The sequence below is a fragment of the Plecotus auritus genome (assembly GCF_963455305.1).
Source record: "Plecotus auritus genome assembly, chromosome: 6".
Lineage (NCBI taxonomy): Eukaryota > Metazoa > Chordata > Mammalia > Chiroptera > Vespertilionidae > Plecotus > Plecotus auritus.
In genome coordinates this window covers 100,539,099-100,556,763 of record NC_137773.1, presented here as the reverse complement: position 1 = coordinate 100,556,763, position 17,665 = coordinate 100,539,099, and the positions used below count along the sequence as shown (strand labels likewise).

General features: G+C 39.9%; 1 protein-coding gene across 1 annotated transcript in view; it reads right to left on the bottom strand.

Moving 5' to 3' along the window:
* Window positions 1-1,273: 1,273 nt before the first annotated feature.
* PIWIL2 (piwi like RNA-mediated gene silencing 2) overlaps window positions 1,274-17,665 on the bottom strand; it is a gene marked incomplete at its 3' end in the record, with an annotated part of 71,899 nt that continues 55,507 nt past the window's right edge. The window contains exons 20-22 of the mRNA XM_080674443.1: window positions 3,355-3,608; window positions 2,473-2,580; window positions 1,274-1,430 (exon numbers count right to left, since the gene is read on the bottom strand). Of these exons, the coding sequence (XP_080530569.1) occupies window positions 1,274-1,430; window positions 2,473-2,580; window positions 3,355-3,608 (519 nt within the window). The remainder of the gene's footprint in view (window positions 1,431-2,472; window positions 2,581-3,354; window positions 3,609-17,665) is intronic.

Here is a 17,665-nt window from a genome sequence, read left to right as displayed (position 1 = left end):
TGAAGCCAGAGTGCATGAGGACCACCATCCCAGGGATCCTCAACCTCTGCTGGGCTCTGGGACAAACTGACAATTTGCTAAAATTTCTCTTCTTACACACTGTCATATAAAATGGGACTTTATGCTTCACCCCCTCCTGACATCACAGCAAAAAAATAAATAAATACAAATTTGAAAAGGTTAACTAAAACTGGCTTTTAAAGCCCAATTAAAGCAAGATAAGACTGAAGAGACTGGGAAATTTTAAAACGGGGAAAATAAACACAAAAAAAACAGAGCTTCCCCAAAACACTGGACCCCTCAGGCATGGTGACAACTTTCTAAACTGAAATGTCTGGACTTTGGCAGAAGTGTCATGTTTTCCAAAGCAACTCCTGGAAATCTTAACCTGGATTCAGAAAGATTCCTAACAAAATGAGCCAACAGCCAGAAAAAGGTTACTAAGCAAGGGAAATGAGTGATTCAATTTATAAACATATATCCACAGAAAAGAAGGCCACAACCTGGGAGAAAGGTTCAAGAAAAACTCACACCCCATCATAAATCTTCCTTGATGTTGAATTTCACCTGTTTGGATTCTTAATTTAAAAAATGAAATTTTCTAAAACTGAAATATACAGAAAAAATTTATCTGGCCTCGCTCAGGAGCACTAAACACCCCTTTCAACGCCAGCTTGTTATAGTGTCATAAACTCAAATCCCAGAGATTAGGTCAGCAAGCGCCTGACTATATCACCAGCTAGTTTACTACATGTCTTTCATACTTGCTAGCAGTAGCAATATCTTGAAATACTTGGCCTCACAGGCCTTTTTATTACCTTTCCCAGTTGCCCAAATAAAGTAACTCTCTACTTTAAGGACCTGCAGTGACTTCACTCATTATCACTTCTGGTGCTAGAAATGGGAACTGCTTAGTAAGCAGAGCTTCTAGGTGTAATTGCTACTTCTGCAGGTTTCTATAGTTCCTGATGGCTTTGCAGGCTTTTAAAGATTCCCCCATATTCACCCACTCCATCTACGCAGTAGCAGTATCACCCCAGTTTGCTTTACAAAGGCAACATGGCAATTTCCAGCTGATACTTAGAATGGAACTTCCTTCTTGGTAATACCAGGTTTAAAATAGAAAAAACAGGAGAGAAGGTATCTTATTCTACTGGGTTGGTGAAAGGGAAAACATCAACACAAAAATCCCTTCAGTCTATGGATCCTACATGAGTCATAGCTGAGTTCTGAAGTCTAATTCCTCTAATCAGCTTATATCCTGGTTGTCCAGTCACAGGAAGAACAGATTTTCACAGAGCTGGATGGCTGGTTCATGATGCAAGATTTGACCTGACAGGAAAGCTAGCTTGTGGGCATACTTGCAAGGAGCTGGAACTCTGATGGTACCAGGCCAATTCCAGTACATGTGGCACAGTTTGAAAGTCAACCTGCAGGCCAAGAAGAAAATATTATGCTTATTACTTTCCACCTTCATTCTGGGACGTGATTGTGTGATTGGGTATATACTTTTCAGCAAACTGAGGAACTAAGGAATACCTGATGTATCTTTTTTAAAAAAAATTTTTTTTACATGAGGCAACTTTTGGAAATCATTTTTTAACTGAATTTTTTAAATTGATTTTAGAGAAAGAGAAACATCTATTTGTTGTTCCATTTATTTATGTATTCACTGGTTGATTCTTGTTATGTTCCCTGATCAAACTTGCAACCTTGGTGTATTGGGACGATGTTCTAACCAAGTGAGTTACCCAGCCAGGGCTGGGAATCATTATTTTAAGTGGAATTGTTTCTATTTCCACCATTTGTAAGTCAAGAGGACATGGATGAATTCCCTCATGTTAAGTGCCCCTGTTTTTATATCAAAACAAGAAAAACAAGATTTTTTTTTTCCCCTCAACAGGCTGCAGAAGAGTAAGTACTCCAGGAAAATATTTATATAATCTGAGTTTAAGGGTTTGGGATATCAATTAGCTGCATCTCATTAATCATCAAAGAGCGGTTTTAAAAGTCATAAATGCCTCAGACTGCTTAGGGGTGAAGCCTGGGCATCAGTATTTTTTAAACTCTCCAAGTAAATTTAATGAACAATAGGATTACCAACCACTCCTCAAAAAGTTACCATTATCGCCGAAACCGGTTTGGCTCAGTGGATAGAGCGTCAGCCTGCGGACTGAAGGGTCCCGGGTTCGATTCCGGTCAAGGGCATGTACCTTGGTTGTGGGCACATCCCCAGTGGGAGGTGTGCAGGAGGCAGCTGATCGATGTTTCTCTCTCATCGATGTTTCTAACTCTCTATCCCTCCTCTCCCTTCCTTTCTGTAAAAAATCAATAAAATATATTAAAAAAAATGTTACCATTATCATGAAAGACATGAAGAAACTCAAGGGGTAAATATTATTGGGGTTGGGCAGTGACTTTACCTTAGCTAGCCAGTCATAGTGAGAAAGAGTAAGTTACTAGTCAGCTCACCTCTGCATATGATCGGGGCTCAGGTTTGCAGTGTTGAGAACACACACATAATGTGTAGGAATGCCACAACCCTGACGGACATGATGGGCAAGAAGGTAGAAGTCCACCCTAGTAAGGAAAAAAGACAGCAATGAGATGGTTGGATTTGACCAAAGAGACATGAAAAAGATCTTGGAGCATCATTTTAGCTCCCTCACCTAAGGCTGAGAGGTCAAATAACTGGCTCAAGGACACACAGGGACCAAACCATAGTTAGAACTTGGGTTTCCTGACTCAACAGGCTATTCAAGAATCGTGGTAGAAACTAACATTCTGTGTGCAGAACATTAAGCATGCATGATCTTTTTTAAAAAAATAAAAATCTTTTTGTTGAAAATATTACATACTGGTATGTCCCCCTTTTTCCCAAAGCATACATGATCTTAAGAAAAGAATGTATGTTCAATAGTTTTACACCTAAGAGGTAAAAACTTTTATTGTTGGTTTGGTTTTTTCTAATAGTTTTTTTGAAGCTTTATTTTTTTAAAAGATGGAAACGTATGTATTTAGCACTTTTTTTTCTAATTACAATTTACATTCAATATTATTTTGTATTAGTTTCAGATGTGTAGCATAGTAGTTAGACAGTCATATACTTTACAAAGTGTTCCCCCTGATATTTCCAGTATTCACCAGGCCCCATACATAGTTACTCTAATGTTATTGACTACATTTCCTATGCTGTACTTTACATCCCCATTAAATCTTTATTTTTTTAATAGTATAATCTCTGAGGATTCCATTTCACAACTCCCCAGGCAACCTACCCATTCAATACCCAGGAAATGGGTAACTTCTGCAATATATATATTCTTGCTGAAATGTCATGTTTTGTCCACTTACCACTCACAGCCTGTGATTGTATGATCTACCACAGTCCCGGGGGAGGGAGTTGCAAAGTGTTCGGTAGCAGCCAGGTACAGATTGGTGCTGATTTTCTTCTGAACTACAAATACCACCATCTTGGGCTGATAATTCTCAAAAGCCTCAAAACACTTCTGCAGCTGAGGAATCTCATAATTGGCAACTGTCTTTAGCTGGCCGTCAGACACTCCATCCCGGTACACCACAATCTTCTCTGGGAGACAGTGGTTCACCTGAAATGACACCTACTGAGATGAGAGTGGAGACCTGAGACTAATGACCAGGCAGAGAGAGGCTTGCTCAGTGCACAGCTGGAGACGCAGCAGTCATTTCTACACTTCCACTGGGTAGTAAACAGGTCTGGTACAGCAAAGGAATTACAAAATACAAACACAAAATAAGCACACATGCATATGGCTCATATTCAAAGAGTGTGAATAAAGTTAGAAGGAAGGAAGGAATATTTGGGGCCGAGTCAATCTCCTACTACACTAATTACTGTTTAGGCTAAGAACAAGGTGAGCTGTTAGAGAAATTCTAACATAGACCACACATCCCACAGATCACCATACTCACATTTTTATGTACCAGCAACATCCAAAGTTGCTAACAAGTGAAAGGGTCCTTTGCAAAATAACACCCTACAATCAGTTATAATGTGAAACATTTTTACTATAACTAAGTAATTAGCAAACAGTCATGGTAAATTGTCCATGGATCAAAATAAAATTAAATGCTGGCTTAAACCAGTTTGAAGAACTTTTTTTTCCATTTAGAGAATATAATTATGTTTAGTCATGTCTGACTTCAACAGTTCAAGAGAATAGGTTGTTCCATTTTAAACTAGGAGTTCTCTGAGAAGTACTTTAGTTTAATTCAGTTAGTAAGTGACAGTTTGATTCTGAGTGTGGTTCATTCTAGGATTTTGTTCACAATTCCCATCAAAAACCTAAATTATCACCCTGCAGGCGTGGCTCAGTGGTTGAGCATCGACCTATGAACCAGGAGGTCACGGTTCGATTCCCCATCAGGGCACAGGCCCAGGTTGTGGGCTCAGTCCCCAGTGTGGAGAGTGCAGGAGGCAGCCGATCAATGAGTCTCTCTCATCACTAATGTTTTTCTCTCTCCCTCTTCCTTTCTCTCTGAAGTCAATAAAAAATATACTTAAAAATAAACAAACAAAAAACCTAAACTACCACTGAATTAAATAGGTACATACTATACATTCTTTATAGATTATTCTATATGAAAATTTACGTTTAATTTCAATGACCTCCTTTAAACGTTAATAATCACCTAGAGTCTGGTTAGAGCCTAAATTCAGATTTTAAATATTTTATGAATGTTCTTTTTTCCTGACCCACCGCAAGTACTACATTTACAAATGTAATTCATCTTCACATTCCAAGATTGGAATTACTGCCCCAGTCTGTAGCACTTTGTGTGTGTGTGTGTGTGTGTGTGTGTGTGTGTGTGTGTGCGTGCGCGCGCTGCTTTTGGCCATTTATCATCACCTTTTGGGGGAAGAGTAGATTTAGTTTCCTCCTGCCTCCAATATGACAGTCTGGTGGGACTATTAATCAAGGTGCCTTCCCCTAATCAAATCCAGGCTTCTCAGCACTATTGACAAGTAGGCTTGGCTAATTCTTTGTTACTGGGGGCTGATAATATAAGATACTTAGCAGATTGATACTTAGCAGATGCCAGAAGCAATCTCCCCAGTTATAACCCAAAATGTCACTGCACTAATAACCAAAGGACACAGAGGATTCAAACCATGCCAACAGAACACTCCTCCCTTGCTCTGAGTCTTGAGTAGAGACTGAAAATCACTTGCTCCCTCCATGGCAATACCTCTTCAGGTCCCTGCTTCTGGAACTCAAGAAGCTACCCTGGCTCCTGTCTATTTCCCAACGTGATGCTCAACCTTTGCACCAGTCCTCTGAGACTCCCCATGATCTTACCAATTACGTGAAAGTTAGCACATTTCTGTGACTTCCCAAAAACCCCTGAGACACTGTGTTAATAGGTGGGTATCACAGGCACTTACTAGTAAATCTGGAAGAAGCCCTCATGTCACAGATGAGGAGACAGATAGGGAGTACACTGGATCTGGGGCCAGGTGACTTGGGACTGAGTCTGACTCTACTGCTGTTCAGCTATGAGTTTCCTTAGCTGAAAAATGGAGATAAATGACTACCTTCTTCTTGGGGTTGTTAAAAGAAATAAAGTAAAGTAATAAATATAATAATGAACAGCATAAACTGATGAACAAAAACAGATCCAGAGACAGAGAAGCATCAATCAGACCGTTAAACCTCAAAGGGAAGACAGGGGAGGGTGGGGAGGAGGGAGAGAGATCAACCAAAGGACTTGTATGCATGCATATAAGCATAACCAATGGACACAGACACTAGGGGGGTGAGGGCATGAGTGGGGGTAAGGGTTAGGGAAGCAATGGGGGGATAAGGACACATATGTAATATCTAAATCAATACAGAAAAAATTAAAATTAAAATTAAAAATTAAAAAAAAGAAATACAGATTCCAGGAAAAAAAATATATATATATACAGGATGGGGCAAAAGCAGGTTTACAGTCGTTCATTTGGAAAATAATACAATAATTAATAAATAATAACACAACAATAAACTGTTTCACATACTCACAACCTACTTTTGCCCCACCCTGCATATGTATGTATCTTAAAAGCTATACACAAAAGTTGAGAATTATCTACATCAAGGAAATACAGATATTATGAAGTACAGAAAAGGGACAAAACAAGATCAGTGGAGTGAAAAATAGAATCAAATTCATTTGACGTATTCACAGATATTACCTCTTTCTTTAAAATTTGCTAACCAACCACTGAATGTGATTCACTATACTTTGCCCTATGCAAGCTTACAGTAGAAGTGAAAGACATGATTCCTGCTATCAAGGAGCTTAAAAACCTAACAATAGTCAATAATGGTAAGTGTTCCAGGTCATCTGGTCTATTCTTCTCACTTCATAAATGATAATAAAACTATGTTCTAAGGAGGGGTCAGGATATACGACAAGTCACAATATTAACACATAGATGTTAAATGTACTGTATATTAAACCAGTATATAAAACAATAAATTAATGAGTTCCTGGAAAGCAGGACTATGCTTGTTTGGCTTGGTATCCCTAGCTCTGAATACAATGGCAAAAGTCAAGCAGAAAATAAGTATCTGCTGAAAATCTGAGATGCCCTTTTATGGGTGCCTCAATTTGTTCATAGAGCACACCTAATGCCCACTAGTTATGAGCCATTGTTCTAGTCTCATAAAATTAGAAAATTACTTTGAGACCATCAAATATTCATGGAACTCAAATTAGAACCGGGAGACAGACATATAAAGCAAATGCTCTCAATACATTATCATAAATGAGGATAAGCAAAATGTTGTGAGAACAGAGAAGTATAAGACAGTTGTTCTCTGGAGGGAGAAGTGAACATTATGCCTCAGAAAAAGGCATGATAAAAGAATTAGCAGATAATTCAGTCAGCAAAGAAGGGTAAAAGGATCCAGGTAGAGCATGAGCAAAGGCTGGGTCAGGGTTAAGTAAATGACTGAAGATTACTCTGGCAAGGATCTACAAAAACAGATTGAAGAGGATTAAGAATCAATATTAGATGATTTTCAGTTCAGGATATAAAAAAAACACAGAAAACCTCCATTCCTGTGATAACACCACAAAATAGTATAAAAATCACACATATATGTGGAAGTATCAAAGACCAGCAGATACAGAAAGCCTTGATAAACTGATGTCCAGAGAGGGGAGCCTTCACAGGTGAGTAGTGACGTTCTGAAGCTTTCAAGGAACAAATGCCAGGAGTGAGTGTGGGCAGCAGGAAGTGGAGGTCTAAGGTCTGAGAAGTTTACCAGCGCAACAATAGGCTAGACAGACAGGATTCTGGGGAGATAGCTAAGTAGGAAGCACTAGGAATCTGTCTTCCCACCTAGATAACAACTACACTGGCATAATCTAGAACTCTGGAGTCTGTTGAAGGCTTGCAATTTACAAGGGAAGACTTGGAGGTAAATTACAGTTAATATCAACAATTAGCATAGCAACAGCTCCCCATACCCTGCTCTCAGACCCTAACAAATATTGGGATTTGTGCTGATTGTCGATTGTTGCTTTTGAATGCAGACAGAGGCTGTTGGCCATTGTTACTGCACTTACCCGTCTAGGCGAAGTGATTATTAGGGGATTTAACAGGCAAATGCCATTCCTTCCTGCCCCCAGTCATTTTTGTCCTTTTCCTCTATTAGGAGTCAGACAATAAAGACTAAGATATTAAAAAACGACTGCATCGCCTGGCCGGTATGGTTCAGTGGTTGAGTGTCGACCTATGAACCAAGAGGTCACAGTTGGATTCTTGGTTAGGTCACATGCCTGGGTTGTGAGCTCCATCCCCTGTAAGGGGCATGCAGGAGGCAGCCAATGGATGTTTCTCTCTCATCGATATTTCTATCTCTCTCTCTTTCTTCCTTCCTCTCTTTGAAATCAACTTAAATATATATATATATCTTTAAAAACTACATCTATAGGGGAAAACTAGAAAGTTACCCCATGCCCAGGAAAGGCTCAGAAAAGACCTTAAATTTACACTGCTGGTTGAGCCACAGAACAGACACATCCTACAATCAAAAAACAATAACAGTCCTAATTAGTCTGGCTCAGTGGATAGAGCATCGGCCTGCAGACTGAAGGGTCCCAGGTTCGATTCCGGTCAAGGGCATGCATGTACCTTGGTTGCGGGCACGTCCCCGGTGGAGGGTGTGCAGGAGGCGGCTGATCGATGTTTCTCTCTCATTGATGTTTCTAACTCTCTATCCCTCTCCTTTCCTCTCTGTAAAAAAGTCAGTAATATATATATATATATATATATATACCAATAACAAAAAAACAAAAGAGCAAACCCCTGGGAAAAGGGGAGAATCTGATTTCCAGAGTAATTACATTAAATGTAATTTTCAATAAAAAATCAGAAGGCACACACAAAAATAACAGGAAAGTATGGCCCATGCAGAGGAAAAAATTAAATAAACAGAAACTGTTACTAAGAAAGATCTGATGGCAGATATATTAGCCAAAGACTTTAAAACAACCATCTTGAAAATGCTTAAGAACTAAAAGAAGGAGAACATAAAAAAAAACAATGTATGAAAAAATGGAACTATCAATAAGGAGAAACTAATCAAATAAGGAGAAAAGTAATCAAAAGGAAATTCTGGAGCTGAAAAGTACATTAACTGAAAAAAAACAAAATTTACTAGACAACCCTGGCCAGGTGGTTCAGTTGGTTGGAGTGTCCAGTCCAGGCATATACCTAGGTTGTGGGGTTGATTTCCGGTCAGACCACATATGGGAGGCCACCGATAGATGTTTCTCTCTCACTTTTATGTCTCTCTTCTTTCCTCTCTAAACATATCCTTGGGTGAGGATCAAAAAATATTTCACTACACAAATTCAAAGGCCAATTTGAGCAGGCAGAAGAAAGAATTAGTGAACTTGTAGATAGGACAATGGAAATTATTAAGCCTGAGGAACAGAAAGAAAAAAGATTGAAGAAAAGGGAGTCTAAGAGACCTGTGGAATATCAGCCAGCGAACATCTGCCTCATGGGAGACCCAGAAGGAGAAGAAAGAAAGAGGCAGAGAGAATATTTGAAGAAATAATGGCTGACAACTTCCCAAATTTGGTGAAAGACAGTATTCAAGAAGCTTAACAAACTCTTAGTAATGTGAATTTATTGAAACCCATCCCAAGATACACTATAATCTAATTTTCAAAAGCTACAAACAAAGGATCTTGAAAGCAGCAAGAGAGAAGCAAATCATCACATCAAGGGATCCTTGGTAAGATTATCAGCAGACTGCTCATCAGAAATTTTGGAGGCCAGAATGTAGTGTACTGATACATCCAAAGTGCTAAAGAAAAAAATTCAAAAATTTTATATGGCAAAACATTCTGTCAAAAGTGAGGAAGGAATTTAAGACATTTCCAGGTAAACAAAAGCTGAGGAAGTTTATCATCAATGGACATGCCCTAAAAGGATGAAATGAAAGAATGCTATATAGTAACAGGAAGCCACTCAGAGAAAAAGATCTCAATAAGGAGAAATGCATGAGCTATTATAAAATCAGTACTATTGCCCTGACTGGTATGGCTCAGTTGGTTGGAGCATCATCATTTACACAAAAAGGTGGCGGGTTTGATGCTTCTCTCTCACATGGATCCTCCCCCCCACACACACTTTTTCTAAAAGTCAATTAAAAATAAGCAAAATAAAATAAGTACATTGTAACAATGGTTTGCAATTGTACCTTTTGTTTTCTACATGATTTAAGAGACTGCACATTTAAAGAAAAAAACTATTAGTCTAAAAGCTAGCATGTTACTGTAATTTTGACTTATAATTATAAATCTTATTTTTTTATATAACTTAAGAGACAAATGCATTTAAAAGAATTTAGTTTATGTATTGGGACACATCTGTATATATAAAAGTCAAAGCGACCGGTCAACCAGACGACTGGACAACTGGCCAGTAGCTATGATGAGCACTGACCACCAGGGGGCAGATGCTCAATGCAGGAGCTGCCCCCTGGTGGTCAGTGCGCTCCCACAGCAGCAACGCCGATCAGCTGACTGCTGGGCTCACAGCTGGCAAGTGCAGCTGCAGGGGTGCGAGCCTCTCTCGCTGCTGCGGCAGCCACAGGTGCAGCAGGGCCGGGATGAGCGGGAGCAGCGCCATGGCCGGCTGCCTGCCATTTCACACACTACTATATCCCTCGGGGGAAACCGGCAATCTGACATCCCCTGAGGGGTCCCAGATTGCGAGAGGGTGCACACCAGGCTGAGGGACCCCACCAGTGCACAAATCCGTGCACCGGGCCCCTAGTAATATATAAAAATGTAATTTTGTGTCCTGGTCAGGTCGCTCAGTTGATTGGAGATTCAACCCGTACACCAAAAGGATGCAGAGTCGATTCTTATTTAGGCACATACCTAGGTTGCTAGTTCAATCCCTGGTCAGGGCACGTCCAACCATGTTGTTGCAAATGGCAAGATACCCTTCTTTTTTATGGCTAAATAATTCTATTCTGTGTGTGCATATCATATTTTCTTTATTTATCCATCAATGAGAACTTAGGTTGTTTCTATATCTTGGTTATTATAAATAATGCTGTAATGAATATGGAGGTACATATATCTTTTTGAGTTAGTGCTTTTTTTTCTTTGGATAAATATTGAGAAGTGGAATTGGATCATAGTAGTTCTATTTTTAATTTTTTGAGGAACCTCCATACTGTTTACCATAGTGGCTGCGTCATTTACATTCTTACCAACAGTGCACAAGGGTTCATTTGTTATTTCTCCTATTGTTATTTTAAAGGAAATTTAAAAACATTAAAAGTTTTGTTTTGCCCTGGGTAGCTCAGTTGGTTTGAATGTTGTCCCAATATGCCAAGTTGTGGGTTTGATCACCAGTCAGGGCACATACAAGAATCAGTTAATGAGTGCATAAAATAAATGGAACAAATCAGTTTATATCAAATCAATTAAAAATTTTTAATTTTAACTTCTCTATGGTAATTACTGGTAGATTTATACTATATAATCAAAAACTCAAATAACATTAAAGAATGCAAAGGGCTCCCTAGATTATAAAATTTAAGACCTGCTAGACTAGAGATATAAATCTAAATACAGATATTAAAGCCATAAATGAGCTTAAGCTGCCTATTGAGGCTTCAGGTGGTATAGCAGAAATTCTGAGAAACCCTGCAACTGAGGACAACTGGAAAAGCTGGACAAAACACATAAATATCTAGGTAAAGGTTTTAGATTGGACAGCCTGAGAGGAAGAATGGGAGTCTAGGGAAATAAACTAGGCTTTTAAATCTTTTCCCTCTGGCATCTGATTTTGCTAACTCCATAAAGTTACCTAAAAGGCTACGAGGTTCAGAAATGCTTTTTAAAAATTGATATAGTTTGCTAAACCATCAGTGTAAAATTCAAACATTTCTACATTAGAGAATTTTGCAAACATCACCACAATCTAATTTTAAAACATATTCACCCAAAAAGGCAATCTCTTACCCATTAGCAGTCATTTCCTATTGCCCCCAACCCCAACTTCTGAAACATATTAATGTATTTTCCGTTTCTTTGAATTAGATATTCTAGACAAAAAGAATCATGTCATTTTTGTGACGAAATAATTTCACTTAGAATAATGTTTCCAGCCGAAACCGGTTTGGCTCAGTGGATAGAGCGTCAGCCTGCGGACTGAAGGGTCCCGGGTTCAATTCCGGGCAAGGGCATGTACCTTGGTTGCGGGCACATCCCCAGTGGGAGGTGTGCAGGAGGCAGCTGATCAATGTTTCTCTCTCATCAATGTTTCTAGCTCTCTATCCCTCTCCCTTCCTCTCTGTAAAATATCAATAAAAAATATATTAAAAAAAAAAGAATGTTTCCATAGTTCATCCATGTTGTAGCATGTAGTCCTTCCTTGGTCTCATCAAATATTATTCTATTGCAGGATATATCACCTTTTGTTTATCCATTAATCGGTTCACCAACATTTGGATTGTTTCTATTTTGGCTATTCATAATACTGGTATAAACATTTGTATGAATTTTTTTGTGTGTGGACATATGTTTTCATTTCTTTTGGGTATATACCTGGGAGTAGAATGGCCGGGTCATGTGGTAATTCCATGTTTAACATGTGAGGAACTGCCATACTGTTTTCCCAAGTACTTTCAGCATTTTCCATTCCCATCAGCAATGTATGAGAGTTCCTATTTCTCATCATCCCTGATAACACTTTTACCTGTCTTTTTTTATGTTTTGAATTTATTATTATTTTAAATAATTCTTTATTGTTGAAAGTATTTACATATGTCCTCCTTTTCCCCCATTAACCTCCTTCAGCCCTCCCCCATACTCCACCCCAGGCCTTCACCACCCTATTGTCTGTGTCCATGGGTGATCATATACACATACAGCCTTTGGTTGATTACCTCTCACCCACCCACCCATCCTCCCGCACCTTCCCTCCGAGATTCTGCTCTCTGTCCCATGCTTCCATGTCTTTGGATCTACTCCATTCAACAGTTTATTACTTAGATTCCACATGAGTGAGATCATGTGACACTTGTCTTTCTCAGACTGATTTATTTCACTTAGCATGATACTTTCCAGGTTCCTCCATGCTGTCTCAAAGGTTAAGAGATATTTTTTTACTGGTGCATAGTATTCCAAGGTATAAATGTGCCACAGCTTTTGTCTTTTAATTATATTTTTACTAGAGGCCCGGTGCACGAAATTCATGCACGGGGGGGGGGGGGTGTCCCTCAGCCCAGCCTGCACCCTCTCCAACCTGGGACCCCTTGGGGGATGTTCGACTGCCTGTTTAGGCCCAATCCCACAGGGACTGCTGGCTCCCAACTGCTCACCTGCTTGCCTGCCTGATTGCCCCTAACTGCTTCTGCCTGCCAGCCTGATCACCCCCTAACCACTCCCCTGCCAGCCTGACTGACGCCTAACTGCTCCCCTGCTGGCCTGATTGCTCCCAATGGCCCTCCCCTGCCAGCCTGGTCGCCCCTAAGTGCCCTCCCCTGCAGGCCCGATCGCCCCCAACTGCCCTCCCCTGCAGGCCCGGTCCCCCCAAACTGCCCACCCTCCCCTGCAGGCCCAGTCACCCCCAACTGCCCTTCCCTGCCAGCCATCTTGTGGCAGCCATCTTTGACCATATGAGGGTGGCCATCTTGGGCAAGGGTGTGAGGGTCAATTTGCATATTACCTCTTTATTATATAGGAGGATTGATATCAGAGAGGAAGAGAGAGGGAGAGATAGAAATATTAATGATGAGAAACATTGACTGGCTGTATGCTGAACACCCTGCAATGGGAATTGAGCCCATAGCCCAGGCATATGTCCTGACCGGGAATTGAAATGTGACCTCTTGGTTCATAGGTCGATGCTCAACTACTGAGCAAGGCCAGTTGGGAGTGTACCATAGCTTTTTGAGCCAGTGACCTACTGATGGGCACTTGGGCTATTTCCAGATCTTAGCTATGTGCTATGAACATAGGGATGCATACATTCTTTCTGATTGGTGTTTAGGGTTTCTTAGGATATATTCCTGGAAGTGGGATCACTGAGTCAAATGGCAGTTCCATATTTAATTTTTTGAGGCAACTCCATACTGTTTTCCATAATGGCTGCACCAGTCTGAATTCCCACCAGCAGTGTACTAGGATTTACTTTTCTTCACATCCTCACCAAGACTTGTCATTTGTTGATGGTAGCCATTCTGACAGGTGTGAGGTGAAACCTCATTGTCATGTTAATTTGCATCTCTCTGATGATCAGTGACTTTGAGCATTTTCTCGTATGTCTCTTGGGCATCTAATTGTCCGCTTTGGAGAAGTGTCTATTTAGGTCCTTTGCCCATTATTTAATTGGCTTGTCTGTCTTCCTTCTGTTAAGTTGCATGAGTTCCTTGTATGTTTTGGATATTAACCCTTTATCAGATATATCATTGCCAAATACGTTCTCCCATGCAGTGGGCTCCCTTTTCATTTTGTTGGTTTCTTTTGCTGTGTAGAAGCTTTTTATTTTGATGTAGTCCCATTTGTTTATTTTCTCCTTAGTTTCCTTTGCCATAGGAGATATATCCATAAACATATTGCTATGAGAAATGCCTGAGATTTTGCTTTATATGGTTTCTTCTAGGATTTTTATGGTTTCCCGACTTACATTTAGGGTTTTTATCCATTTTGAGTTAATCCTTGTGTATGGTGTAAGTTGGTGGTCTAGTTTCTTTTCTTTTTTTTTTTTTTTTTTTTGCATGTATCTGTCCAGTTTTCCCAACACCATTTATTTAAGAGACTCTCTTGACTCCTTTGTCAAATATTAGTTGGGCGTAATGACTTGTGTTGATTTCTGGGTTCTCTGTTTTATTCCATTGATCTATATGCCTGTTCTTGTGCCAGTACCATGCTGTCTTGATTACAGTGGCTTTGTAGTATAATTTGAAATCCGGTATTGTGATTCCTCCAACTTTGTTTTTCTTTCTTAAGATTGCTGCAGCTATTCAGGGTCTTTATTGATTCCATATACATTTTTGGAGTATTTTTTCTAGATTTGTGAAATATGCTTTTGGTATTTTAATAGGGATTGCATTGAATCTGTAGACTGCTTTGGGTAGTATGACATTTTAATTATGTTGATTCTACCAATCCACTTGTTTATATCTTCTCAACATCCTATAGTTTTCCAAGTACAGATCTTTTGCTTCCTTAGTTAAGTTTATTCCTAAGTATCTTTATTTTTTGCTGCAACGGTAAATGGGTTTGGTTAGTTTCTCTTCTAAGAATTCATTATTGGAGTATTAAAAAAAACATCGATTTTGGGGTGTTGATTTTGTATCCTGCAACATTGCCAAATTTATTAATTAAATCTAGTTTTGTGGTGGAGACTTTACCGTTTTCTATGTACAATATCATGTCATCTACAAATAATGAGAGTTTTACCTCCTCCTTTCCAATTTGGATGCCTTTCATTTCTTTTTCTTGTCTGATTGCTGTGGCTAGGACTTCCAGTACTATGTTGAATAAGAGTGGTGAAAGCAGACATCCCTGTCTTGTTTCTGTACTCAGAGGAAATGGTTTTAGTTTTTGCCCAATGAGTATGATGTTGGCTGTAGGTTTCATATGGCCTGTATCATGTTGAGATATGCTCCCTCTATTCCCACTTTGCTGAGAGTTTTTATCAAAAATGGGTGTTGGATTTTGTTGAGTGCTTTTTCTGCATCTATTGATATGATCATGTGATTTTTGTTTTTCCATTTGTTTATGTGCTATATCACATTTATTGACTTGTACCAGCCTTGTATCCCTGGAATAAATTTCACTTGGTCATGGTATATGATCTTTTTAATATATTGCTGGATGCAATTTGCTAATATTTTGTTGAGGTTTTTAGCATCTATGTTCATCAGGGATATTGGCCTGTAATTCTCTTTCTTTGTAGTGTCTTTATCTGGTTTTGGAATTAGGATAATGCTGGCCTCATTAAAAGAGCCTGGAAGTATTTTGTCCTCTTGGATTTTTTGGAATAGTTTGAGGAGTATAGGTATTAGTTCTTCTTTGAATGTTTGATAAAACTCCCCTGTGAAGCCGTCTGAACCAGGACTTTTGTTTGTTGGGAGTTGTTTTTTTTAAATTACTGCTTCTATTTCATCAGTTGTTATTGGCCTATTCAGGTTTTCTGATTCTTTTTTTTAATTTTTTAAAATATACTTTATTGATTTTTTACAGAGAGGAAGGGAGAGGAATAGAGTTAGAAACATCAATGAGAGAGAAACATTGATCCAGCTGCCTCCTGCACACCCCCAACTGGGGATGTGCCCGCAACCAAGGTACATGCCCTTGACCAGAATCGAACCTGGGACCCTTCAGTCAGCAGGTCGATGCTCTATCCACTGAGCCGAACCGGTCTGGGCTGATTCTTCTTGATTTAGTTTTGGGAGATTGTATTTTTCTAGGAATTTGTCTATTTCATCCACATTGTCCAGCTTGTTGGCATACAGTTGTTCATAGTATTTTCTTAGAATCCTTTGTATTTCTGTGGTGTTGTTACTTCTCCACTTTTGTTTTTTATTTATTTGGGTCCTCTCTTTTTTTAATGTTTTTTAAAAATTGATTTTAGAGAGAAATGGAGAGGAATAGAGAGATAGAAACATTGACGAAAAACATTGATTGGCTGCCTCCTGCATGACCCCCTCTGGGGATCGGGTCCGCAAATCTGGGCATGTGCCCTGACCAGGAATTAAACCGGTGACCTCCTGTTCATGGGTTGATGCTCAACCACAGAGCCACAGCAGCCGGGCTCTTTGTTTCTTGATGAGTCTGGCCAACAGTTCATCAATCTTGTTTATTCTTTCAAAGAACCAGCTCTTGGTTTCATTGATTTTGTTTTTAAATCCATTTACATTTAGGGTTATTATTAATAGGCACTTATTTATTGCCATTTTAATTCTGTATGCCTAGGTTTCTCTATTTCTTCTCATTACAGTAGTCCCTTCAGCATCCTATATAATAAAGAGGTAGTATGCAAATTGACCCTCACGTCACAAGATGGCCACCACAAGATGGCCACCACAAGAGGGTCACCCCCACATCGTCACAAGATAGCTGGCAGGGGAGGGCAGTTGGGGGCAACCAGGCCTGTAGGGGAGGGCAGTTGGGGGTGATTGGGCCAGCAGGGGGGGGCAGTTGGGGGCGATTGGCCTGCAGGGGAGCAGTTAGGGGGTGATCAGGCTGGCAGGCAGAAGTGGTTAGGGGTGATAAGGCAGGCAGGCAGGTGAGTTGTTAGGAGCCAGGAGTCCTGGATTGTGAGAGGGATGTCCGACTGCCAGTTTAGGCCTGATCCCAACTGGCAGTCAGACATTCCCCCAAGGGGTCCCAGATTGGAGAGGGTGTAGGCTGGGCTGAGAGAAACCCACCCCCCCCCCGCAATGCATGAATTTCGTGCACCGGGCCTCTAGTTTCTTATAATGTTGGCTTGGTGGTGATGTACTCCTTTAGCCTTTTTTTTTTTTTTTGTCTGGGAAGCTCTTTATTTCACTGTCTATTTTGAATGATAGTCTTGCTGGATATAGTAATCTTGATTTCAGATCCTTGCTTTCCATTACCTTGAGTACTTCATGCTACTCCCTTCTGGCCTGTAGAGTTTCTGATGAGAAATCAGGTGTCAGCCTTATGGGAGCTCCTTTGTAAGTAACAGTTTGCTTTTCTCTTGCTGCCTTTAAGATTCCCTCTTTTGTTTTTAATTTTTGGAATTTTAATTATGATGTGTCTCAGCGTGGGCCTGTTTGGCTTCTTCTTGCTTGGGGTTCTCTGTGCCTCCTGAACTTGTATGACTTTTTCCTTTACCAGGTTAGGTAAGTTTTCTGCTATTATTTCTTCAAACACATTCTCTATCCCTTTCTCCCTTTCTGCATCTTCTGGCTCACTTGCTATTCAGGTATTATTACATTTCACATTGCCCCACAGCTCCCTTAAGCTGTCCTCCTATGGTTTTTTAAAAAAATTGATTTCAGAGAGGAACAGAGAGGGAGATAGAAACATCAATGAGAACCATTGGCTAGCTGCCTCCTGCATGCCCCCTACTGTGGATTGAGCCTGTGACCTAGGCATGTGCCCTGACTGGGAATGGAACCATGAC